Below are 26,558 nucleotides of genomic sequence, written 5' to 3' on the forward strand. Positions count from 1 at the left end.
CGGCCTCACAGGCTCAAGCAATTCTCCTGCCTCAGCCTCTCGAGTAGCTGGGACTACAGGTGCATGCCACCACGTGGCAAATTTTTGTATTTTAGTAGAGATGGGGTTTTACCATGTTGGCCAGGCTGGTCTCGAACTCCTAACCTCAGGTGATCCATGTGTCTCAGCCTCCCAAAGTGTTCAGGCATGAGCCACTGTGCCCGACTGGAAGGATTATTATTATTATTTATTATTATTATTATTATTTGAGACAGAGTCTTGCTCTGTCACCCAGGCTGGAGTGCAGTGGCATGATCTTGGCAAGCTCGGCCTCACGGGCTCAAGCAATTCTCCTGCCTCAGCCTCTCGAGTAGCTGGGACTACAGGTGCATGCCACCACGTGGCTAATTTTTGTATTTTAGTAGAGATGGGGTTTCACCATGTTGGCCAGGCTGGTCTCGAACTCCTAACCTCAGGTGATCCACGTGTCTCAGCCTCCCAAAGTGTTCAGGCATGAGCCACTGTGCCCGACTGGAAGGATTATTATTATTATTTATTATTATTATTATTTGAGACAGAGTCTTGCTCTGTCACCCAGGCTAGAGTGCAGTGGCACGGTCTCAGTTCACTGCCAGCTCTGCCTCCCAGGTTCATGCCATTCTCCTGCCTCAGCCTCCCAAGTAGCTGGGATTATAGGGGCCCACCATCACGCCCGGCTAATTTTTTGTATTTTTAGTAGAGATGGGGTTTCACCATGTTAGCCAGGATGGTCTCAATCTCTGACCTCGTGATCCACCCACCTCAGCCTCCCAAAGTGCTGGGATTACAGGTGTGAGCCACCGCACCCGGCCTGGAAGGATTATTAATGCAAACTTCAGGATGAAGTGACATCCCAGGCAAGGCCTGCAGGTTTCAGTGATATTAATACATTAGTAAGCAGAGTTCTAAGGCTTCCTCTCTATTATTGTAGCTACTTTGGCACAGAAAATTGTGACTGGAACTTACAGGGTTTGAAGCTAAAATGACCCCTACTAGGAAAATATCAGAAAGAACAGCATCTACAAAAATAGGAGTTGGGAAAGGTGACTTTGGAAGAGGAGACCAAAAGCAAAAAATTTCTCTGCCAAAGTCACCTGCAGTTCAATACCAGATTTGATTGTTAAGAAATGGTCATCCTAAAGACAAAAACTTGATTCCACTCAGGAGCTCTTGAGAGATGGTCCATGTCTGTTCCTGGAGGTCTAGTAGATCCTGCGCGTTGTGTAGTCCAGAACCATGCTGGCAGCACCCAGGAGGGCGGGGTCAACCAAATCCGAAACCACCACGTCCACGTCCTGCACAGAGGACAAGGCCTGCTGGCGAATGATGTCTTTGACAATGTGGATATAGTGACTGGCCAGGACTCCAGAGAGGATCACAAGGGAGGGATTCATGGTATGGAGGATGTTCACAACCCCAAGACCCAAAGCTGTTCCAGCTGCAGGGAGATAAAAATTAAAATGAGTTTCTGAGAGAAGCCAAAATCAAAATACTAAAGAGGGAGGCAGAAAAGAGCCAGCAGCAGAAATGATAAAGAACATCCACAGCATGCAGTGGGAGGCAGTGTTTTAAAAGCAGTTCATGGTTGATTCTTAATATGAGAAAATGATCATGTGACAGCCTCAAGTGGAAAAAGCAGGGTGTACCACACGATCTCCACTAGGCAAAAAAATGAATAGAAAGACTTGAAGGAAATGTTAATAGTTGGTATCTCCAAATGGGAAAACTCTAAGTGATATTTTTTCTTACGACTGTCCTATATTTCTCTAAATTTCCTGTAAAATGAACACGGAGCATTTTTATAGTTGTCAAACCAAACCAAACACCTGCTGAAAAAGGCAATGCTGCCAAATACCTTGAATACAATTCCCTTTTTACCTCTGAGTAATTAGGAAAGAAACCTCTGAACAGACACTGCAAAGCACCTGTCCCTAAGAGAAGCAGGGTCTCTTCTGGGGCCGGGCTGGGCCATATGATGTCTGAGGCTACCCCCTGCAGCACAGCCACCTGCAGCCACATGCTCACCTGTTCTTAGGATGCTCTGGGCCTTCGCATTGCCAAGTTTCGCAGCTTGGATGAGATGGAGCGCACCCACAGCCTCATCTTTTGGCACTGACATCCCTTCCACCAAGAGCAGGTCCTCTGAGCAGAGTGAGAAGGAAAAGCAGTCACTAATGAGCCTTGGGGAGGCCAAGCTCACCACTGGGCCTGTGGAAAGCAAGCCCCTACATGGGAAGATGGTGTTTCCTTTTCACAATTGCAAAGCTTATCATTCACAAACATCTCTATACACTGCCCCTAAAGCTTTTGCTACCCTCTTGCTAATTGGTTGTACATAACCCAGAACCTATCTTCCTGGAAAAACCTCAAGTCTGACGACAGCCTCCTACCCCTCTGGCTCCCTCACTTCTCACTTCCAGGAGCAGACAGTCTTTGAAGTGTTCTTTTCTCCAAATTATCACCTTCCTCCCACATTCACTCCTTCCTTACTCATGCCAGACACAATGCTGTGCCATCTGCCAGCACCACACATTCTATGGCAGCAAGGCACAGCAGCTGAGGAACAGACACAGGCCTGGGGTCAGTGCCAGCTCTGCCTCTCCCAGCTGCATGACCCCATGCCTGTCACCTCACCTCTACACATTCCTCCCTCCTGGAAGATGAGGGCAATAGTGCCTACCCTGGCAAGGTTATCTGAGGAATGAAATGAGATCATGAACATAAAGTACTTAGTTAAGTGCTGGCCAGAGAAATGCTCAGTAAGCAGCAGGAATTTCTGTGGTTATCTGTAGTCCTTGTCTTCCGCCTGTCACCAACTCAGATCAATCTGCCTCCTACTAATCTGCTAGAATATCTGGACCCTGAAGGAAAAAAATCCCCAGCTGTGCAAACTGCTACCTAGACATCAACTGGTGGTCTCCTGTCTCCCCTGGGCCCTCACAGCTCTCACGCATTCTCCCTGACTGCTCTCTTCTATACCTTCACCGCCTTCCCAGTCCTTCTACCCCCACTGCCAACAGACGAGCATACTTCTTACCTCTCTCATAGGGGGCACCACCACGCAATGATCCCCTACCTTTTTGCTTCCCATCCCATACACCCATCATCTCGGCTCGCCATGCCCTCTCGTGGGCCCTGTGCCTGGTTTTGCAGCTCATCTCTTCCCACCTCTTCAGAACCCTACTGTGTAGGGCTCTATACACTTCTCTCCTGCACTCTCGGCCTCCATTCCCCATTTCCTTTCCTTCAGCATATGCTCACAAATTGGTTTTGGGGGCCAAAAATCTACACTCTTTTTATGTATGAAGCACAGATATACTACACATACAGTGCATGTATGTGTGGTATATACATAACATGTTTTGTCCATTTATTTCTTCATTAAAATGTGTATTAAGTACCCACCCTGTGCTACTGGCTGAGAAAACAAAACTGAAGGAAATCTTCCCTGCTATCTTGGAACTCTAGACCTCTGTGCACCACCACCCCTGGGGAGGAAGAGTGGCAGTATGGGTCAGGACCAAGGAGGCTGTGCTGTTTTAGTGCGAGGGAGCCCTGCTTTTTCTCTAAGAAGTGAAAGGGGGGAAACTTCTGGCTTCAGTGTTCAGCTCTCTTTGGAATTTCCACTTTGAAGTACTTGTCTACTATTTGGTTACTTAATTCCTTGAGAGAGGGACACCAACCATCATGGAGTTTTTTTGCCTCCCTCTGCAAGGCCATTCCAGAGGCGTATGCTTCAATGCACCCATGGCTTCCACAGGAACAATCAGGCCCATCCAGAGACACAACAAGGTGGCCCAGTTCTGCAGCACAGAAGGAGCTTCCGTGGATCAATTCATGCTGATGGATAATTCCACCACCGATTCCTACAGTGAGGGACAGAAATCACTGAGGGTGCTTTACCTGAAACAGAAAACTGATATCACAACGCCTCATCTATTTAGCAGAGCTTTGGCATGTGAGGGTCTATATATATTTCTCTAGACAGATGAAGCCCACTAAGCATAAAGCATTCTCTGGTAGCATTTTGGATGGAAATGTTTTTAGCAGATCCTCTGATGCCCTGTGACCCATCTGCTTGGGTCACTGTGATTTCAAACACAGCTGTGGGGACAGTGCAGCGCAAGTGCATGCCCACCTTGTGGGTAGTAGACCCTCTGGTCCAGCACACACTGCCCATCTTTCTGCACCAAGGCTTTCTCCAACACTGAAGCAAGATCCTACCCAGCCATGCAGGCACAGCACCCAGGGGCAACCTGCAACCGAGGCAAGGCAGGAGCCAGCAGATCCACAGGACAATTCTGGATGCTGTTCTGCAGGCTTCTCAGGAGGTGCCGGTGGAGTTCAGCCCCCTTTGCCCCCAAGTCAACTTCAATAATGTTAATATATCCTTAAAGGCTTTCTTCCTGCTCTGTTTCATTCTTTCCACTCTCCCTTCTGCTTCTTGGGGTCACCTCCAAAAAACCATACCTGAACCTAAATCCTTGTCTCAGGCTCTGCTCAGGAAAACCCAAGATAAGTCTTTCTAAACTGTATCACACACTACCTGCTTCCCGAAGCAGAAAATAGGAAATATGATTTTGCCTCTTTTGATGCTGCCATGTCTAAAAATCTGTGATTCAATAATTACAAATATCAGTGACTGTCTTTTGTTATGGTGTTTAGCAGTTACAAAGGAGTAAAGTGTATTGTGCCTGAGAAGGCTCTGCTTTTAAGGGTTGTCTTGCCATCTGTTACATCTTGGGCACTTATTCCTCAACCCCTAGTCCTCTGATTTACAGCTTAGTCACTGCTCTGAGCCAGGAAATGGTATCCAAGTTTGCTAAAACTGTGTCTGGAACTAAAAGAGGATGAGCATGAGCTAAAGTACATGAGCTTAGGCCAGGTGTGGTGGCTCACCCCTGTAATCCCAGCACTTTGGGAGGCTGAGGCGGGTGGATCACCTGAGGTCAGGAGTTCAAGACCAGCCTGACCAACAAGGTGAAACCTTGTCTCTACTAAAAATACAGAAATTAGCCGGGTGTGGTGGCACATGCCTGTAATCTCAGCTACTCGGGAGGCTGAGACAGGAATCGCTTGAATCTGGGAGGCAGTGAGCCGAGATTGCGCCACTGCACTCCAGCCTGGGTGACAGAGCAAGACTCACTCTCTAAATAAATAAATAAATAAGTACATGAGCTTAAAGGGGAAGTGGTGTAATGTAGAATTTAAGCACATATAGGTTCTGAAGTTAGACATATCTGTACCAAAAACTGGCTCAACCACTTATTAGCCGAGTCTGTTTCCTCATTTAAAAATCAAGTTATACACTTAAAATATATACAATTAAAAAAAAAAGTAACAAATTGGGATGTCATAAAAAAATGACAGAGCAGGGAACTCCAAAAGTCCATTCTGCCACTAAAGCCAGGAAAAAACTGGTAAAAGTGTCAGAATCAACCTTTTTGGAACTCTGGAAACTAACCAGTTTGCAACAAACAGAAGAATGCTTAATTTAAAAAACAAAAACCAGGGCCAGGTGCATGTAATCCCAGCACTTTGGGAGTCATGCCTGTAATCCCAGCAGTTTAAGACCAGCCTGGGCAACATGGTGCAACCCTGTCTTAAAAACAAAACAAAACCAGCTGAATCTTGCTAAGAGAACTTTCTGGTGTTTTAACCTACCCTGGTCCCATCACCCGCTCTCCAGCTTGGTGGTGACCTTGAACAACAGTCCACACTCCCAGTACTGGTGTACAGATACAGTACTGGATACCAGTACCTGATGGGGCAGGACAAACTTATTCTCAAAAAATTGTGGTTGTTTGTTTTGACCTGCCTGTCAGCTCCCTGGAGGACCACCTCAAAGGGCCTGCTTGCATCTCAACTAACTAGGAACTACCCAGTGCTGAGGGGGTTACATGAAGGGTGTTTATCAAAAACATTTCAAGGTAAAATATATTAGTCTCTGCTGCCTAGGGCAAAGGATAACAGCTGGGGCACCCAACACACTAACCAAAAAGACTGGGAGGAAAAGCTGGGAAATGAGAAGCTGTGGGAAATAAGAGCTTTGAATAGCTCTGACAAGTTCCTGGAATTTAGAAGGTCACATGCATGTCTAAGGCTGGGCACATGCTCAGGAAAGACATGAGAAGGCCACATGTGGCTCACCTTCAGGCTCTAGTCAAGCAGGAAGTGAAGGCTAAGGCAGAGTTGTAACCACCTGACCATGTTGAAGACATGCTCCAATATACATGCTAGCTCCTGAACCAACCTCCCGCTACCCCTTCTTACCTGTGCCTGTGATAAGTGTAACAAAGTTTTCCAGTCCCTTTCCTTGGCCAAATTTCCTTTCTGCCAGGGCAGCACAGTTGCCATCATTGTCTACCCACACGGGGAGATGCAAAGTGTCAGAAAGGGGGGTCCTAAGGTCCACAGAGTTCCACTCTTGGATCAGTTTGGTAGAATGCAGCACAATTCCTTCCCGAGGATTTACACGGCCACCTGTGGAAATGCCTGCGCTCCACCACGAACACAAGGAAAATAATGCTGATGAGCAATCTCAGGAAAGTGTGCTGACTTTCTTGGCTTAGAACACAGATTCATTCACCCCAGATCTCCTAAGACAAACATTACCAAGGACTGCAAGGAAATATTAGACAGTTGTGAATTAAAGCCATAGCGCCTTGAAGATTTCTAGAACCATCAGTGCTTCTCTCCTAATGCTTGTTGGTGTTCCAGGAAGTCCCCATGCTTGGGGCCCACAGACAGCACCTAGAGCCATCTGTGCACAGGGCAGACACTGACTTGATGCTCAGGCATGCATCACAACTTAGTAACTTTTGTACATTAAAATGAGCATTTCTTGGATTTATAATGTACAATCTTACCTACTCCCAAAATTCTGCAGTTCAGTTTTACAGCTTCTGCTGCAGCTTCCACACACATCTGTAGGATTAAATTAATCCTCTCTTCATAGGTTTTAGGATTGAACTGAGTATACTTCTTAACTATTTCACCCTAAAAGAGAAAACAAGTTCTGTCTCACTGGTCTTAGCTAAGCAGCATATTGTGAGTGTTGTGATCTTTTTCATGATAAATCAGATACTGCTATAGGATGACCCCGCAGTCTTAGATGACTGCTTGGGGAAGGAGCCACTGCCTGGCCTGGGCCAGCCCTGGGATAAGCTCAAGTAGTTCCTGTAATCTGTCCTAATATGGGGCTGTTGAAGCAATGAAAACTCCACAGCCAGCAAGATGGGCCCCTCTTTTTTCTTTTTTTGAGATGGCTTCTCGCTCTGTTGCCCAGGCTGGTGTGCAATGGTGCGATCTCGGCTCACTGCAACCTCTACCTCCCAGGTTCAGGTGATTCTCCTTCCTCAGCTTCTCAAGTAGCTGGGATTACAGGCGCCTGTCACCACGCCCGGCTAATTTTTGTATTTTTAATAGAGATGGGGTTTCACCATGTTGCCCAGGCTGGTCTCAAACTCGCGACCTCAAGCAATCCGCCTGTCTTGGCCTCCCAAAGTGCTGGGATTACAGGCGTGAGCCACTGCCCCCAGCTGGGCCCCTCTCTTAAGCTTAAGTTCAATGTTGGCTAATTTGAGCCTAGTTCATTAAAAGACCATATTTTACTCTTTCAGGTTGACAGAATTTTCTTGCTTACTGAGGTGACTGGGCCCAGTGGCTCATGCCTGTAATCCCGGCACTTTGAGAGGCCAAGGCGGGAGAATTGCTTGAGCCCAGGAGTTTAAAACCAGCCTGGGAGATACTGTGAGACCTCATCTCTACAAAAAAATTAGCCAGGCATGTTGGCATATGCCTATAGTCCCAACTACTTGGGAGGCTGAGCTGGGAGGATTTCTTGAGCCTGGGAAGTTGAGGCTGTAGTGAGCTGAGATCATGCCACTGCACTCCAGCCTGGGCAACAGAGTGAGACCCTTTCTCAAAAAAAAAAATACTGAGGCAGCTAAGTAGCTGAGCTTTAATCATCTCCTGTAATTGAATTCAGTGATGGTCTGGATACTCTGTTTCCTTAGGGTAAATTTCCATCCTGGTTGGCAGAAATACCACATTGTTTAAATTACTGTATGGCCAGGTGTGGTGGCTCATGGCTGTAATCCCAGCACTTTGAAAGGCCGTGGCAGGTAGATCACTTAGACCTCAGGAGTTCAAGACCAGCCTGGGAAGTAAGAGGAAACCCCATCTCTATAAAAAATACAAAAATTAGCCAGGCATGGTGGCTCACACCTGTAGTCCCAGTTACTTGGGAAGCTGAGGCTGGAGAATCACTTGAACCCAGGAAGCGGAGGATGCAGTGAGCCAAGATTGCGCCACTGCACTTCAGTCTGGGCGACAGAGTGAAACCCTGTCTCAAAAAAAATAAAATAAATTACTGTGCTTCTTGATACGTTTGAATACCAAACAGTGATAGTCCCTCCTGATTATTTGTCTTTATATATTTTCTTTACACAACTGACTTTTGTACTTTTAATGATAAACTTCGGAGAAATTCCACTGTGATTTACAATAATTTTACTAAATGTAAAAAAAAATACCATTGAAATGTTTACTAGAATTATGTTGATCTTATAAATCCAATTTGGAAAACACTGACATCTTACAAATAATCAGCACTTCTATCCAGGGCATTTTTTTCAAGGCTTTATGTCTTACAGTAAAGTTTTAGAATTTTCTTTATATAGATCACATCGTTTCTGGCTTCAGTTATTCTTAGGAGTTTTTATTGTTGTTCTGAATAAGATCTCTCTTTCCATTTATATTATATTGTTATTAGTGGATTTTAATATATCAAATACAGGGTTAGAGCTGTCACTAGGATTGTCATTAAAAATAAATGTAGGCCAGGCACGGTCACTCATACCTGTAATCCCAGCACTTTGGGAGGTCGAGGCTGGAGGATCCCTTGAGCCCAGGAGTTCAAGAGCAGCCTGAGCAACATAGTGAACCACTGTATCTACAAAAAACAGGCATGCTGGCATAAGCCTGTACTCCCATCTACTCAGGAGGCTGAAGCATGAACATTGCTTGAGCCTGGGAGACAGAGGTTGCAGTGAGCCGAGATTGCACCACTGCACTCCAACGTGGGCAACACAGCAAGACACTGTCTCAAAAAATAAAAATACATCTAGAGCCGGGCACAGTTAATGTGCACCGGCATGTGCCTGTAGTCCTAGCTATTATACTTGGGAGGCTGAAGCAGAAGATCATTTAAGCCCAGGACCTTCAGTCCAGTCTGGGAAACATAGGAAAACCTTGTCTCTAAAAAAAATTTTTTTTTTTTAATTAAGAGAAGAAAAAATCTAGAGTAGTGCTTCTAAATCTTCACTGTGCATCAGAATCACCTGGACAGCTTTTTTTTTTTTTTTTTTTGAAACGGAGTCTCGCTGTGTCTCCCAGGCTGGAGTGCAGTGGCGTGATCTCGGCTCACTGCAAGCTCCGCCTCCCGGGTTCACGCCATTCTCCCGCCTCAGCCTCCCAAGTAGCTGAGACTACAGGCGCCCGCCACCACGCCCGGCTAGTTTTTTGTATTTTTAGTAGAGACGGGGTTTCACCATGTTAGCCAGGATAGTCTCGATCTCCTGACCTCGTGATCCACCTGCCTCGGCCTCCCAAAGTGCTGGGATTACAGGCTTGAGCCACTGCGCCCGGCCTCCTGGACAGCTTTTAACGAAGAGCGATGCCTGGCCTTCATCCCCAGAGACCCTAATTTAACCAGTCTGGGGTGGGAGCCAAGCATTTTTTTGTCTATTAATAATGTTTTTTGTTTTACCCTGTCAATAATCTCCATTTTTGCTATTCCTTCCTTTATTCCCTTCATAACTTCCACAATTATGTTTGATAATGCTGCAGAAAACACCTTTCTTTTCTTCTTGATTTCAACAGGAATGCCTCTAGAATTTTACCATTGAAAAAGATATTGGCCTTTCATATGGAATAAATCATCTTTCTGTTAAGAAACTATTCTTCTATTAGTTTTTGTTTTTTGAGATGGAGTCTCACTCTGTTGCCCAGGCTGGAGTGCAGTGGAGCGATCTTGGCTCACTGCAATCTCCGCCTCCCGGGTTCAAGCGATTCTCCTGCCTCAGCCTCCCAAGTAGCTGGGATTACAGGTGGCTGCCACCATGCCTGGCTAATTTTTTTTTTACTTTTATTTTTAGTAGAAACGGGGTTTCACCATGTTGTCCAGGCTGGTCTTGAACTCCTGACCTTAAGTGATCGACCTGCCTGGACTTCCCAAAGTGCTGGGATTACAGGTGCGAGCCACTGCATCCAGCCTTCTATTAGTTTTTAAAAGAGTATTTATAAGGGAGGCCTCTTGGCTTTTCTTGAGAAAATTATGTTTTATTTTGCTTTCCTAATTTGACCTAATGGTATTAATAAATTTCCTACAACTTTACATTAAAATCTTTGCTATATCTCATCGTCTCTGGACGCTTTATACACTTGCACTATTTCAAACAAAGAGTTTTCTGGTAGGTTTATTCTAAGTCATAGAGATCACTTTAACATGATCAGTTTGTTATTTTTATGAATGTTCTCTCACCTATCAACACTGGTGATGGTTTGGTTGATAGATTGAAGGTATGCTGTACTCAATAAAGAGCAGAACTGTAAAAATGCAAAATGGAAAATCCACACAACTGATGACATTCTAGAGAAGAGGCAGCTCCCTTCACTATTTGCTGATACCCCTCACCTGGGCAGTGAGTGATCAGCATACTCCACACTCCAAGCTGTTACCAAGTATAGAATTTCAGATCTTCTGGGTGGCAAAAGCCTGATCTGATGCCTAAAGGGGTCTTCCTACTGTCAAGTCTACTGTCTTGGATTCCCAAAGAAGTTACTTCTTTGAAATGTTAATGATCAGTAAAATAGTGAGACAAACATTGTAAAGGATCCACAAGTCAATACTATGAGCAAATGATTGCAAGTTCTTGTGTATGTTTCTAGTCTTACCTTCCAACTATATATACTTAAAAAAAAATCAATCACTTATATGGGATATAAAGTTAGGAGTTTAGGAGTTATTTTACCTTCATGCTGACTATTGCAACTCGGAGGTTTGTCCCGCCGAGATCAACGGCCAAGGCACTTAGAGTTTCCAGAATATGGTCAATATCTTGAGAGATATTCTCCTTCACAGGAGGAAAGCAGAATTTCTTTTGCAGTGGCTCTTGAAGATCGATAGATTTGAGAAACTTCAAAATCCTTGGAACAGCATTTCCATCCCCATATATCTTTGAACTGCAATATACAAAAAGTCAATTAAATTAAATGCTTCTGCCATACATGTTAAATGGTAGTAAGGGCATAATATAGTGGAATCTGAGACTTCAGGTAAAAATAATTCATGCTTCTTCCTAAAATGACATCTTCCTGCCATGCACAGTGGCTCACACATATAATCCCAGCACTTTGGGAGGCTGAGGCAGGAAGATTGCTTGAGCCCAAGAGTTTGAGACCAGTCTGGCATAGAGATGGCAACTCTGTCTCTACAAAAAAATACTTTAAAAAATCATGTTTAAAGAAATAAATAGGCTGGGTACCGTGGCTCACGCCTGTAATCCCTGCACTTTGGGAGGTCGAGGCAGGCGGATCACCTGAGGTCAGGAGTTCAAGATCAGCCTGGCCAACACGGTGAAACCCCATCTCTACTAAAAAGCACAAAAATTAGCCAGGTGTGGTGGGTGCCTGTAATCCCAGCTACTCAGGAGGTTGAGGCAGGAGAATTGCTTGAACCCGGAAGGCAGAGGTTGCAGTGAGCCGAGATTGCGCCACTGCACTCCAGCCTGGGTGACAGAGCGAGACTCTGTCTAAAAAAAAAAAAAACACACAACAAAAAAGAAAATAACATCTCCACAATATATACATACTTCAGAACATCATGTTGTATACAATAAATATATACCATTTTATCTGTCAATTTAAAAACTGTAAATCATAATTATACAGGACTAAAATTTTTTTATATAATAATATCTAGATCACTTCAGCAACATTGTAACTAAGTGCCTGTCTTTTTTTGCCTTTTTAGTTTTTATCTTTGTATTTCTGAGAAAACAAAATTATTTTCAGAAAGAAACATTCAAATACAGGGAAATCCCATCAATTTGAAACAGAAAGGAGGGTGGTCAAAATTAATTAAAAAGCTGAACTAGACTTTTTTTAAAAATCAGTTACATTATTTTCTAATACTTATAGAAAGTTAAATAAGGTTAAATAAGTGTAGCAAAAGTGTTGTATTAATTAAGAGAAACAAATAAGGCTGGGCGCAGTGGCTTACGCCTGTAATCCCAGCACTTTGGGAGGCCAAGGCAGGTGGATCACCTGAGGTCAGGAGTTTGAGACCAGCCTGGCCAACATGGTGAAACCCCATCTCTACTGAAAATACAAAAATTAGCCGGGTGTGGTGGTGCGCACCTGTAATCCCAGCTACTCAAGAGGCTGAGACAGGAGGATTGCTTGAACCCAGGAGACGGAGGTTGCAGTGAGCTGAGATTGCGCCACTGCACTCTAGCCTGGGCAACAGCAAGACTCCATCTCAAAAAAAAAAAAAAGAAAGAAAGAAAATATATATTCTACATTGGAACCTTTGGTACAGTAATAACAGGTATGATATTAGCAATCTCTGTCTCCCCAGCAACTAGGGGCCTGTAGGCATAAGAAGGAAAGCTCTGTTAGGATGATTAAACAGTGATTGTAGCTCTAAAATGGTACTGAAGGTAGCTCCCCTTTTAATCACTCAACAAAAAATGTTTTATACTCACCAAGGGTACTGTTTACCAAACTGAAGGTGCAGTGCTTGCAATATTTTGTCTTGGGTGTCAGCATCCCGGACATGAAGAACATTCTCCCCTAGGTAAAACCAGTGACACATTACAAGGATTTGGAAGTGGGAATATTCAAATAATAAAGAAATTATCAGTGTACTATGCTCATAATTAGACCTAAAATCCAGCTGACTGACTCTTCTTTTGTTAGGGAAAAATCAACTTTTCTACTTTATACCTTTTAAAGTACTCTTGGCAAGATTTCAGTACATCAAGGGCACTAGGGTCCTTCATTCCAAAAGAGAACAAATCAAGTTTTTGTTTATTAAAATAAATAAGGTGGACTAACCTGGCATCCACTTACCATTTGCCTAGTCATCTATGAGATCCACTCTCTTTCAACCTGCCCTGCCTTCCATCTACTCAGCCAGCGGTTCACTCAGCTAGTCAGGCAGTCACTTTCCCTCCAGACATTTCCTGACCAATATGAGGGAGTAAATCTAGCGAAAATGGCCACGCTGTTCAATGGGTTTGGCTAAGAAGAGAAGAGTGAACGAGTAACAGCTGGAGAGAGGTGTGGGGTCAAGAAAGAAGTTGTTTCGTGTTGTTTGTTTTTAAGATGCGAGAGGCTTTGGCATGTTTAAATGATGAGGAGGTTAAAGAAAGAAAGAGGAGAAAAGATGACTCATGGATAGGTCCCTGAGAAGGCAGTAGTAGGGACTGAAAACACAGGTAGAAGGATGGGCAGTGGACAGGCAGGAGAGATACCCACACCCACACCCACACCCACGCCCACACTCTGCTATAAAGAAGGTAAGAAGGAAAGGATGGATGGGCATGTACATTTATATAAGTTTATTTAAGTGTAGTGGCAAAAAGTACAGAGACCATGTTGGCATATGGTTCAATTATCCTTTCACTTTTTTTTGTTTGTTTTTTTGAGACAGTCTTGCTCTGTTGCCCAGGCTGAAATGCAGTGACACAATCTCAGCTCACTGCAACCTCTACCTCCTGGGTTCAAGTGATTTTCCTGTCTCAGCCTCCTGAGTAGCTGGGATTGCAGGCGTGTACCACCACACTTGGCTAATTTTTGTATTTTTAGAGACAGTGTTTCACCATGTTAGCCAGGCCGGCTTGAACTCCCGACCTCAAGTGATCCACCTGCCTTGGCCTCCCAAAGTGCTAGGATTACAGGCATGAGCCACTGCACATGGCCCTCCTTTCACATCTTAAATGAACTCAGCAGTATCCACCACCCCTTCCTTAAAACATTTTATTTTGCAGGCTTTATGGATAGCACACTCTTCTCGTTTCCCTGCAGCCTCACTGGTGTTCCTCTTTAGTCTTCCTTGCTGGCCCTTACCTCTTCATCAGAACTCTAAAGATTGAAGGGCTCCAGAGGTTGGTCCTGGGCTCCATTCTCTGCCTTTTTTTTGTTTTTTTTTTTTTTTTGAGATGGAGTCTTGCTCTGTCACCCAGGCTGGAGTGCAGTAGCATGATCATAGCTCACTGTAACCTCAAACTTCTGGGCTCAAGTGATCCTCCCGCCTCAGCCTCCTGAGTAGCTCAGACCACAGGCGCATGATATCAGGTCCACCTAATTTTTAAATTTTTTTGTAGAGATAAAATATCACTATCTTTACCCAAGCTAGGGTCGAACTCCCAGCCTGAAGCAATCCTCCCACCTCGGCCTCCCAAAGCACTGGGATTATAGGCGTTGAGCCACCGCACTTGGCCTGGGTTTTAAATACTGTCTATGGCTGGTGCCATTATCCTCAATATCTTTTCTTCATACTAGAAACAGAATTTTTAGCCGGGCATCTGATCCCCAGCCAAAGATTATATTCTGGCTGGTCCAAGTACAGTGGTGTTTACAACTAATTGATCACAACCAGTTCCTTCTCCCCCTGCACTGCTTCACTTAACTAGCCTAAAAAAAAGAAAGAAAGAAGGAAAGAAAAAAAAAAAACAGACTGGGCACAATGGCTCACATCCATAATCCAGGACTTTGTGAGGCCAAGGTAGGAAGGATCACTTGAGACTGGGAGTTTGAGACAAGCCTGGGCAACAAAGCAAGACCCTGTCTCTACAAAACATTTTGTAAAAACATTAGCCAGGCATGGCTGGGGAGCCTAAAGTGAGAGGATAACTTGAGCCCAGGAATTCAAGGTTACGATGAGCTATGACTGCACCACTGCACTCCAGTCTGAGCAACAGAACATTATCATCTCAGACAAAAAAAAAAAAAAACGACTATATTCTTCAGCTTGCCTTGCAGCCAGATGTGGCCATATGACTAAGTTCTGATGGATATGAGAAGAAAGATTTGCAACTTTCAGGTCTTGCCTTTAAAGGGAAAGGCATCTTCTCTTTTCCTTCTTCCAAAGGCTAAAACAGAGACTTGCAAGCAATAGCTAGAGCAACTACTAAGAAAATAGATGGGGGCTAAGTCTGATGATTGTGGAGCTGCCATCCACTGAGAAAGAAAGAACATCTAACTTACTTCAGCCACTATTATTTAGGGTCTCTGTTACAGCAGCCAAACTGACAACCAATTATATACATCATCTCTATACCAATGACTCTCAAATTTCTATCTCCAACTCTAACTCTTTCTGGAACTATCTAGCTGTTTACTAGCCATGTCTGCTTTGATATCTAATAGGCATCTCAAACTTCACATAGCTATAAGAGAACTCTTAATTCAATCCCTCCCCAAATCTGTTCCTCCCTCAGTGTCCCCATATCACTGCCCAATCAGAAATCTAGGCTGTAATGGAAAAGGGTGTATCATTAAAGGAAAAAGAACTGAACTAGAACCAAGGATATTAGTTCTAGCTCTGCTCTTTCTCCAGTTCCTCATAATTGCCATCTTTCTGTTATATTTAGATCTTCTTCCCTTCTCATTCCCAGCGTATCACTGCCCAATCAGAAATCTAGGCTTCCTTTTGATTCCTTTCACCTCCACATCCAAGCATCGGCAAGTACTATAACAAAACCCAAATCTAACTTTTTTCCATCTCTAATATTTCATCAAAGTCACTATCGTCTCTCATCTGAGCAACTGAATCAGCCCCCTTACTAGTCTCCCTGCTCTTATTCTTGCCCCCCCTCGACATTCCATTCTCCATATTAGCAACCAGAGTGATCTTTCCAAAATGCAAGTCATGTCATGTCATTCCCTCCCATCACACTTAGAAAAAGTTCCAAATGATTTACCTTGGCTTACATGCATCTGCTTCCTTCTCTAACATAATCTGTATCACTCTGCCTCTTGCTCACTACTCTATAGCCACACTGGCGCTTCCATTTCTCAAATACACCAAGTTGACCTCCCGGCCCTCACACTGGTTGTTCCCACTGCCTCTCCCTGATCCTCACATAGCTGACTCCTTGTCATTCAGATTTCAGCTTAGGTGTCACCTCCTTAAAGAGGCTTTCCTTTAACCAGTCTAATGGAGTCCATCATATACCTTGTGTTACAGAAGGCACAGCATATAGAATTGCTGACATTTTTCTTATTTCTTTTGTGTTTGTCTATCATCTGTCTCCTCTCCCACTAGAATGTAAGTTGCATGAGAGCTCAGCCCTTCTTGGTCTAGTTTATTGCCAAATCCCAGTGCCTAGTACATTGTAGGTGCTTACTAAACATTTTCTAAGTGATTGAATTGAGGAATTTGAAAGAATTTCCATCTCATGGCTTCCATTTTCTCTATGAAGTGGGGAGTAAAGTAATATGCTGGGAATGAGAAGGGAAGATCTAAATATAACAGAAAGGTGGCAGTTATGAAGAATTGGAGAGAGAGCAGAGCTAGAACTAATCTCCTTGGTTCTAGTCCAGTTCTTTTTCCTTTAATGATACACACTTTTCCATTAAATACCACTGCGTGTAAACAGGATTAGAACTTGAACTAATGTTAATAACAGGACCTAGCTCAGTTAGCAAATTCATTAATAATAATCCTACTTATACTTAAGGGGCACTTTACTTAGAACTACCATACTATAAATTACTGACTGAAGGAATTCTATATTAGGCCCAGAAAATAAAAGCCTAGCATTCATATATTCATGAAACATTTCAACCATATTCTCTCTTAAACACAGCCATGAAAGATCATAATTAAGAACCACTTAATGCTAACTGATATTACAAAGACAATAAAATGTAAGTAGAATGGGCCGGGTGCGGTGGCTCATGCCTGTAATCCCAGCACTTTGGGAGGCCGAGGTGGGTGGATCATGAGGTCAGGAGATCAAGACCATCCTGGCTAACATGGTGAAACCCCATCTCTACTAAAAATACAAAAAAAATTAGCCGTGCATGGTGGCGGGTGCCCGTAGTCCCAGATACTCGGGAGGCTGAGGCAGGAGAATGGTGTCAACCTGGGAGGCGGAGCTTGCAGTGAGCTGAGATCACGCCACTGCACTCCAGCCTGGGTGACAGAGCCAGACTCTGTCTCAAGAAAAATGTAAGTAGAGATCTAAAATCTAAAATATTTGGTAATCACTGTGTGCTATTTATTGACTATAGATTTTAGGCTTCAACTGGTTATTAACCTCATTCACTTGTTCACAAAATATATGCTCAGCACTGATATATGCATACCTTATAATAACTCACGTGTGTATAAAGCCTAGTCAGTTGAAGTATGAGCAAAGGTAAATACCTGTTTCTCTTCCAATCTGACGTGTTCCCAGGTTGATCACAGGTGTCCCAAAAGCTCCAACTTCTCGAACCCCACAGCTGCTGTTCCCAATCATACAACCAGCATGGGCAACCAACTGTATAAACTGGTCAAATGGGACGTGTTTAACTGCACGAAAATTGGGATGATGCTCAATGCCCTTCTTCCGCATCACTCGAACCATCTCTTTGCTCCCTATGAAAATGAAAAGAACCAATTGGTAAGTGGTTTGTGAGATAAACCATTTTCATTGGCAAGTGTAGCCCACATAAAGAAATGTCCCTACAAAAACCTCACATCAGTTATTAGGGAAATAGTAATTTTAACTACTGACTTTTTCATGAATTATGGGTATCTAAAATGTCCTCTGCTTCGCTCATCTAGGAACTCAGAAACCAGCAGTTGGGACTTTTCAAACAGAACCAGGCAAAGCAAATAACTTTTATCAATGCCCTAGTAAAAACCTTTACCTTAAACAACAATTAAGAGGCTAAAGACAGGCCAACAGCCTGTATCTCTTAACCTCAAAGTTCCCACACAGAACCCTCTCAGGCTCCCCATACCACGCTGATCAGAGACCCTCTGCCCAGCTACACTCACCTTTACACTAACAAGAACTCAGTGGGATAGCACTCCCGTTTATGTGGACTACACTCCAAGAAAATACAAATAGATTCTGACACTGTGGCTTATATTTTAACTGCATGACCTGATTGGTTAGAAGGCAGAAGTCTGACCACACCATGCTCACCAGTGGGCAGGTGCCACTCATTTAACCAAAGCTGTGCATGCTCGGTTCTCAATCTTTTTGACTTTCACTGTGTGGCAAGGTAGGTGAATGGACTCAGGGTCTAACTCTGGAGAAGGCCTGGCCATTTCTCTCTGTATACAGTCTTGCCAGCACGTCATCTGTAATTATTGTACAGGTTGAGCATCCCTTATTCGACATGGTTGGGACCAGAAATATTTTGGGTTTCAAGTTTTTTTGGATTTTGAAATATTTGTCATTCTGTAATACTTACCAGATCAGCATCCCTAATCTGAAAATCCAAAATCCAATTGCTCCAGTTGCTTCCTTTGAGCATCATGTTGGTGCTCAAAAAGTTTGAGAGTTTGGAGCGTTTCAGATTTCAGCTTTTTGGCTTAGGGATACTCAAACTATAGTACATGGCACACCAGAAGGCACCACTACTATTCCAAGATTCAGGTTTCAATTCACTTGAAAGCTCCTCTTTGGCTTAAGGCCTCAATAATCCATTTTCTAGAGGGAGTCCTGTACTGGGGAACTGGGCACTAAGCCAGATAATGATAAAGTGATGCCTTGATTCTTATTTTCCTATTGTTCCCTGGGTATGTCGTATCAAAAACCCTGTGGAGGGTAGAGGCAAGTGGCAGGCATGACTTAGATATACCTGGGACCCTTTACTTTCATAGAAAAACCCTCTAATTCTAAAGTATGTACAGTCAGGAAAGTGCATTATAAACAGAATATATCATTGACAATGAATGTTGAACCAGAGAGACACATAGTTACAGTACAAATATTTATACAAAATTTAAAGGATCAGAAAAGAAAAAATATTAATGTTTTTGAAATATGGATACATTACCTGGAAAAAATCTGGGTTGGGTATTCTTAAATTTTTTTCCACTAATATCCTACTTTGTTCTCCCTAACACAAAAGATTATTCAAGGGAATACTAAGACAGAGGTTCTTTCAGAGTAAGTTGGTGATATCTTGACGTTGCAGAGAAAGGGTTCTGCCTCCTTTACCAAAAAAGAAGCCTAAGAACTCAGCAATGAGTGGTGTCAGCGAACAATAATCAGTATTTGGAAATTCTTCAGTATTAGGCTGTGTTCTGGCATTTCTCATATCTCACACCCCCATTTACTCGCCTAAGGTCTCAGCAGTAACAAAATCTATGGTACCATCCACCAGTAAGCAAGTGATCAACCAGGGCAGGCTTGAGGATGAACTGGTTGGGACTGGCTGGGGACTCCAGATTGAAACTGCTTCAGCTCAAGATTACTTTAAGGTATAGCTGACATAAATAAGAAAGAAAGCAAGAAAAAATATTAGTGGCTATTTTGCTGTGGACAATGGAATCACTACTTTTCTAGAGCTTCTCTTTCACGTCAACTTTTTTTTTTGAGATGGAGTCTCGCTCTGTCACTGAGACTAGAGTGCAGTGGCGCAGTCCCAGCTCACTGCAACCTCCACCTTCCAGGTTCAAGTGATTCTCCTGCCTCAGTCTCCTGAATAGCTGGGACTACAGGTGCCCACCACTGTGCCTGGCTAATTATTGTATTTTTAGTAGAGACAGGGTTTCACTATCTTGGCCAGGCTGGTGTCGAACTCCTGACCTCAAGTGATCTGCCTGCCTCAGCCTCCCAAAGTGCTTGGATTACAGGCATGAGCCACCGTGCCCGGCCATCTTTCACTTCAACTTCTAAGATTTATGTCTCTTTGCTACTGCAGTTTCTTAACTGGTAGAAACTGGAGGGAAAATGTTAGTACTAAACATGAGACTAAAGTAGACAGTAGACAGACTATTTTTATTATTAAGTTTCTACTGGACTTGGCAAAAACATTACAAACTTTTTGAGTTATAGCAAAATTGGTAATCCTTTGAAAATGGGAATGCATTTCAGAATAGAGTGCCCTTCAATGATAAGATGAGCAAGATAGGAAGGCAGTTAAAAGAAGAAGTAATAGAAACATAAAATTGGAAAAAGTAGGTGGCATAATTTCATTTTCAAGTTCAATTACCTGCATCAATATTTGGAAACAGAACTAGGGTCCGCTTGTTAAATGAGATAAGTGCATCCAATGTTAATTCAAACATTTTTATGGAATGCTTAATGTCAGTGGTCACAGGGTGCTGTAGTGCAACAATGTAATCTTTAGATTTTACATCATCACCTGTTTAAAGAAAATCAAACCACATTGCTTCATTAGTTAAGAATCTTAAAAGAGAAAGAAGCAAATTCTGAAAGCAAGATTCTAAGTCTGCGCTTTTAAAAATTCTAAGATAGAAACAATTTGTCAAATTGTGAGCAGGGCATCCAAATTAGAGTCAAATGATAAGAACTTAGAGCAACAAATCCAAGGATTCAGCAAACTTAACATTTTACAAAGACATGGTGCCACAAACATAACTTTAAATAGCAGGCGCTAGAAATTCACTGTTTTAAAATCCAAACTATTCCAAAGCACTGGAAAAATGTGACTCTTCCCAACGTCTAACTAATGTTTTTAGTGAGTATTCAGCAATATCAATGAATAATAATGTTACAGATCATGGCATTTTGAGGCTGAACAAGCATTAAACATATTTCCTAGAATGCACAGGAGCTTCCCTATACCATCACCTACCAGATTCAAGTGGCAAATGTTTCTAACTCTGTTAAAGGACTAGGAGAGTTTCACTCATCCCTAGGCTGGGATCCCAAGGACAGTTCCTCAGCAAAAATTTAAAATGTAAAAAGTTTAGATTGACAGTGCTATGTCAAACAATGCAAGATATTTATCAATAGGGCCTATATTATCCCATAAAACTGAAAGTGAGCTCCACTCACTTTTTTTAAATTAATTTTTCCATAAGTTATTGGGGTACAGGTGGTAATTGGTTACATGAGTAAGTTATTTGGTAGTGATTTGTGAGATTTTGGTGCACCCATCACCTGAGAAGTATACGCTGCACCATTATTTGTAGTCTTCTATCCCTCGCCCCCTTCCACTCTTCCCTCCAAGTCCCCAAAGTCCACTGTATCATTCTTAGGCCTTTGCGTCCTCGTAGCTTAGCTTCCACATATCAGTAAGAACATACAATGTTTGGTTTTCCATTCCTGAGTTACTTCACTTAGAATAATAGTCTCCAGTCTCATCCAGGTCACTGCAAATGCTGTTAATTCATTCCTTTTTTATGGCTGCATAGTATTCCATCATATATATATACCACAGTTTCTTTATCTGGTCGTTGATTAACGGGCATTTGGGTTGGTTCCATGACTTTGCAGTTGTGAATTGTGCTGCTATAAACATGCATGTGCAAGTATCTTTTTCAAATAATGACTTCTTTTCCTCTGTGTAGATACCCAGTAGTGGGGTTGCTGGATCAAATGGTGGTTCTACTTTTAGTTCTTTAAGGAATCTCCACACTGTTTTCCATAGTGGCTGTACTAGTTTACATTTCCACCAGCAGTGTAAAAGTGTTCCCTGTTCACCACATGCACACCAGCATCTACTGTTTTTTTATTTTTTGATTATAGCCATTCTTGCAGGAGTAAGGTGGTATCGCATTATGGTTTTGATTTGCATTTCCCTGATCATTAGTGATGTTTAGCATTTTTTTCATATGTTTGTTGGCCATTTGTATATCTTCTTTTGAGAATTGTCTATTCATGTCCTTAGCCCACTTTTTGATGGGATTGTTTTTTTCTTACTGATTTGAGTTCATTGTAGATTCTGGATATTAGTCCTTTGTCAGATGTATAGATTATGAAGATTTTCTCCCACTCTGTGGTTGTCTGTTTATTCTGCTGTTCCTTTTGCCGTGCAAAAGCTCTTTAGTTTAATTAGGTCCCAGCTATTTATCTTTGTTTTGATCATATTTGCTTTTGGGTTCTTGGTCATGAAATCCTTGCCTAAGCCAACGTCTAGAAGGGTTTTTCCCATGTAATCTTCTAGAATTTTTATAGTTTCAGGTATTAGATTTAAGTCCTTAATCCATCTTGAGTTGATTTTTGTATAAGGTGAGAGATGAGGATCCAGTTTCATTCTTCTACATGTGGCTAGCAGATTATCCCAGCACCACTTGTTGAAAAAGGTCTCCTTTCCTCACTTTATATTTTTGTTTGATTTGTCAAAGATCAGTTGGCTGTAAGTACTTGGGTTTATTTCTGGGTTCTCTATTCTGTTCCATGGGTCTATATGCCTATTTTTCTACCAGTAACATGCTGTTTTGGTGACTATGGCCTTATAGTATAGTTTGAAATCAGGTAGTGTGATGCCTCCAGATTTGTTCTTTTTGCTTAGTCTTGCTTTGGCTATAAGGGCTCTTTTTTGGTTCCATGTGAATTTTAGAATTATTTTTTCTAATTCTGTGAAGAATAATGGTGGTATTTTGATGGGGATTGCATTGAATCTGTAGATTGCTTTTGGCAGTATGGTCATTCTTGCAATATCAACTCTACCCATCCATGAGCATGGGATGTGCTTCCATTTGTTCATGTTGTCTATGATTTCTTTCTTCTCTTTTCTTTTTTTTTTTTTTTTTTTTTTTTTTTTGAGGCGGAGTCTGGCTCTGTCGCCCAGGCTGGAGTGCAGTGGCCGGATCTCAGCTCACTGCAAGCTCCGCCTCCCGGGTTTACGCCATTCTCCTGCCTCAGCCTCCCGAGTAGCTGGGACTACAGGCACCCGCCACCTCACCCGGCTAGTTTTTTTGTATTTCTTAGTAGAGATGGGGTTTCACAGTGTTAGCCAGGATGGTCTCGATCTCCTGACCTCGTGATCCACCCATCTCGGCCTCCCAAAGTGCTGGGATTACAGGCTTGAGCCACCGCGCCCGGCCCTCTTCTCTTTTCTTTTTTGAGATGTTGTCTCACTCGTGTTGCCCAGGCTGGAGTACAATGGTGTGATCTCAGCTCACTGCAACCTCCACCTTCCAGGTTCAAGTGATTCTCCTGCCTCGGCCTCCCAAGTAGCTGGGACTACAGGTATACACCACCGCACCCAGCTAATTTTTGTATTTTTAGTAGAGTCGGGGTTTCACCACATTCGCCAGGCTGGTCTCAAACTCGTGACCTCAAATGATCCGCCCGCCTCAGCCTCCCAAAAGTGCTGGGATTACAGGCTGCACCCAGCCTATGATTTCTTTCAGCAGTGTTTTGTAATTTTCCTTGTAGAAGTCTTCTGACTCCTTGGTTAGGTATATTCCTAAGCATTTTATTTTATTTTATTTTATTTTGCAGCTATTGTAATAGGGGTTGAATTCTTGGTTTGATTCTCTGCTTGGTCGCTGCTGGTGTATAGAAGAGCTACTGATTTGTGTACATTAATCTTGTATCCGGAAACTTTGCTGAATTCTTTTATAAGTTCTAGGAGCTTTCTGGAGGTGTCCTTAGGGTTTTCAAGGTAAACAATCATATTGTCAGCAAAGAGGGACAGTTTGACTTCCTCTTTACTGATCTGGATGCCCTTTCCTTCTCTTGTCTGATTGCTCTGGCCAGGACTTCCAGTACTATGTTGAAGAGGAGTGGTGAGAGTGGGCATCCTTGTCTCGTTCCAGTTCTCAGAGGGAATACTTTCAACCTTTCCCCATTCAGTATTATGTTGGCTGTGGGTTTTATTACATTAAGGTATGTCCCTTGTATGCCAATTTTGCTGAGAGTTTTAATCATAAAGAGATGCTAGATTTTGTCGAATGCTTTTTCTGCAGCTATTGAAATGATCATGTGATTTTTAATTCTGTTTATGTGGTGCATCACATTTACTGACTTGTATACATTAAACCATCCCTGCATCCCTGGTATGAAACCCACTTGATCATGATGGATTATCTTTTTGATACGTTGTTGGATTTGGTTAGCTAGTATTTTTGTTAAGGACTTTAGCATCTATGTTCATCAAAGATATCAGCCTGTAGTTTTTTTTGTTATGTCCTTTCCTGGTTTTGCTATTAGGGTAATGGGGGCTTCACAGAATAAATTAGGGAGGGTTCCTTCTTCCTCTATCTTGTGGAATAGTGTCAAAAGGATTGGTACCAATTCTTTTTTGAATGTCTGGTAGAATTCCGCTGTGAATGCATCTGGTCATGGAATTTTTTTTGTTGGCAATTTTTAAATTACCATTTCCATCTTGCTACTTGTTACTAATCTGTTCAGGGTATCTAATTCTTCCTGATTTAAGCTAGTAGGGTTGTATTTTTCCAGGAATTTGTTCACCTCTTCTAGGTTTTCTAGTTCATGTGCGTAAAGGTGTTCACAGTAGCCCTGAATGATCTTTTGTATTTCAGTGGTGTCAGTTGTAGTATCTCCTGTTTCATTTCTTAGTGAGGTTATTTGGATTTTCTCCCTTCTTTTCTTGGTTAATCTTGCCAATGGTCTAACAGTTTTATTTATCTTTTCAAAGAACCAGCTTTTTGTTTCATTTACTTTCTTTTTGTTTGTTTTTTGAGACAGAGTCTCAGTCTGTCGCCCAGGCTGGAGTGCAGTGGCACGATCTCGGCTCACTACAGCCTCTGCCTCCTGGGTTCAAGCAATTCTCCTGCCTCAGCCTCCTGAGTAGCTGGGACTACAGGCCTGTGCCACCATGGCCAGCTAATTTTTGTATTTTTTAGTAGAGACGAGGTTTCACCATGTTGGCCAGGATGGTCTCGATCTCCTGACCTCGTGATCTGCCCGCCTCAGCCTCCGAAAGTGCTGGGATTTTTTTTTTTTTTTTTTTTTTGAGACGGAGTCTCACTCTGCCGCCCAGGCTGGAGTGCAGTGGCCGGATCTCAGCTCGCTGCAAGCTCCGCCTCCCAGGTTTACGCCATTCTCCTGCCTCAGCCTCCCGAGTAGCTGGGACTACAGGCGCCCGCCACCTCGCCCGGCTAGTTTTTTTCTATTTTTTTTAGTAGAGACAGGATTTCACCGTGTTAGCCAGGATGGTCTCGATCTCCTGACCTCGTGATCCGCCCGTCTCGGCCTCTCAAAGTGCTGGGATTACAGGCTTGAGCCACCGCGCCCGGCCAACCAAAGTGCTGGGATTACAGGCGCGAGCCACTGTGCCCGGCAGCAGTTTCTTTATGAAAGAAGGATGGCAAAGTGGCAAAAACTAGAAGTCTTTTTAGACCAGGGAAAAGTAAAACGCAAGACAATAAGCCAGAACAACTCATCCCTGGCAATAATACATTTCATACAAAGTTTGCACCTGCTTCTCCACCTGCACTTCTGATATTATCACCGGTCTGTCTTTGTATCTATCCATAATTCAGCAGCCTCAGCCCTTTCATAAATCCTCTCCATAAAGGCATTTTGTTTTCTGTTGTAAAGTCCTATATTTACTGTGATATACCTTTCATTGTTAGGAATTTAACATGCTTTTTTAACTTTGCTAATTTTAAAATTAAGATTGTAATACATGAACATTCTGGTTACAAAGCTGCAATGTTATATACTGCCTACCCAACCCTATCTTCTTATAAGCAGAGTGATAACATGAGAAGTTCCACATCAAGGTCGGGTGCAGTGGCTCACGCCTGTAATCCCAGCAGTTTGGAGGGCCAAAGGGGGTGGATCACCTGAGGTCAGGAGTTCGAGACCAGCCTAGCCAACATTGTTAAGCCTCATCTCTATTAAAAATACAAAAATTAGCCGGGCGTGGTGGTATGCACCTGTAGTCCCAGCTACTCAGGAGGCTGAGGCAAGAGTATTGCTTGAACCCGGGAGGCAGAGGTTGCAGTGAGCCGAGACTGTGCTAATGCACTCCAGCCTAGGTGACAGAGCTCCAGTCTTGGCAACAGAGCAAGACTCTGTCTCAAAAAAAAAAAAAAAAAAGAAGTTGCACATCAAGAAGCAGGCACAGATTTTATACAGAATGTATTACTGCCCAGTGGTAGATGGCTCTGCCTCATTGTCTTGAGTTTTCTTTTTCACTGGTTTAAAGATTTAAACAAACAAACAAAAATGCAGTTTTAGCTATTCTGTTGTCCTTCTTTTCATAAAGAACTGCTTAAATTGTCCCAAATAGGACCTTAAGCCCTACAAGTACAATTCAATTTTGCTACATTCTGCTTTCTAATGGTTATTTGCTGGGTTTTGTTTTGTTTTGAGATGGAGTCTCACTCTGTTGCCAGATTGGAGTGCAGTGGCGCGATCTCGGCTCACTGCAACCTCTGCCTCCCGGGTTCATGTGATTCTTCTGCCTCAGCCTCCCGAGTACCTGGGACTATAGGCGTGCGCCATCAGGCTCAGCTAATTTTTGTATTTTTAGTAGAGATGGGGTTTTACCATGTTGGCCAGGATGGTCTCAATATCTTGACCTCATGATCCACCCGCCTCGGCTCCCAGAGTGCTGGGATTACAGGCATGAGC

At 43.0% G+C, this 26,558-nt stretch overlaps 1 protein-coding gene across 7 annotated transcripts in view; it reads right to left on the bottom strand.

Annotated features, from left to right (window-relative positions):
* Positions 1-734: 734 nt before the first annotated feature.
* GNE (glucosamine (UDP-N-acetyl)-2-epimerase/N-acetylmannosamine kinase) overlaps positions 735-26,558 on the bottom strand; it is a 58,382-nt gene continuing 32,558 nt past the window's right edge. For 4 of the 7 annotated variants that reach the window (XM_021927375.2, XM_003911503.5, XM_021927377.2 and 1 more), the window contains 9 exons: positions 20,251-20,403; positions 17,462-17,674; positions 12,789-12,876; positions 11,055-11,265; positions 6,888-7,017; positions 6,292-6,513; positions 3,702-3,884; positions 2,044-2,160; positions 736-1,456 (listed from right to left, as the gene is read on the bottom strand). In XM_021927375.2, coding sequence (XP_021783067.1) covers positions 1,221-1,456; positions 2,044-2,160; positions 3,702-3,884; positions 6,292-6,513; positions 6,888-7,017; positions 11,055-11,265; positions 12,789-12,876; positions 17,462-17,674; positions 20,251-20,403 — 1,553 coding nt within the window. In that variant the 3' untranslated portion in view covers positions 736-1,220. Of the gene's footprint in view, positions 1,457-2,043; positions 2,161-3,701; positions 3,885-6,291; positions 6,514-6,887; positions 7,018-11,054; positions 11,266-12,788; positions 12,877-17,461; positions 17,675-20,250; positions 20,404-26,558 lie in introns of all 7 variants that reach the window. The other 3 variants (XM_021927379.2, XM_021927378.2, XM_021927376.2) reach the window with 3 other exon arrangements.

The sequence above is a fragment of the Papio anubis genome, chromosome 13 (assembly GCF_008728515.1).
Source record: "Papio anubis isolate 15944 chromosome 13, Panubis1.0, whole genome shotgun sequence".
NCBI classification, from domain to species: domain Eukaryota; kingdom Metazoa; phylum Chordata; class Mammalia; order Primates; family Cercopithecidae; genus Papio; species Papio anubis.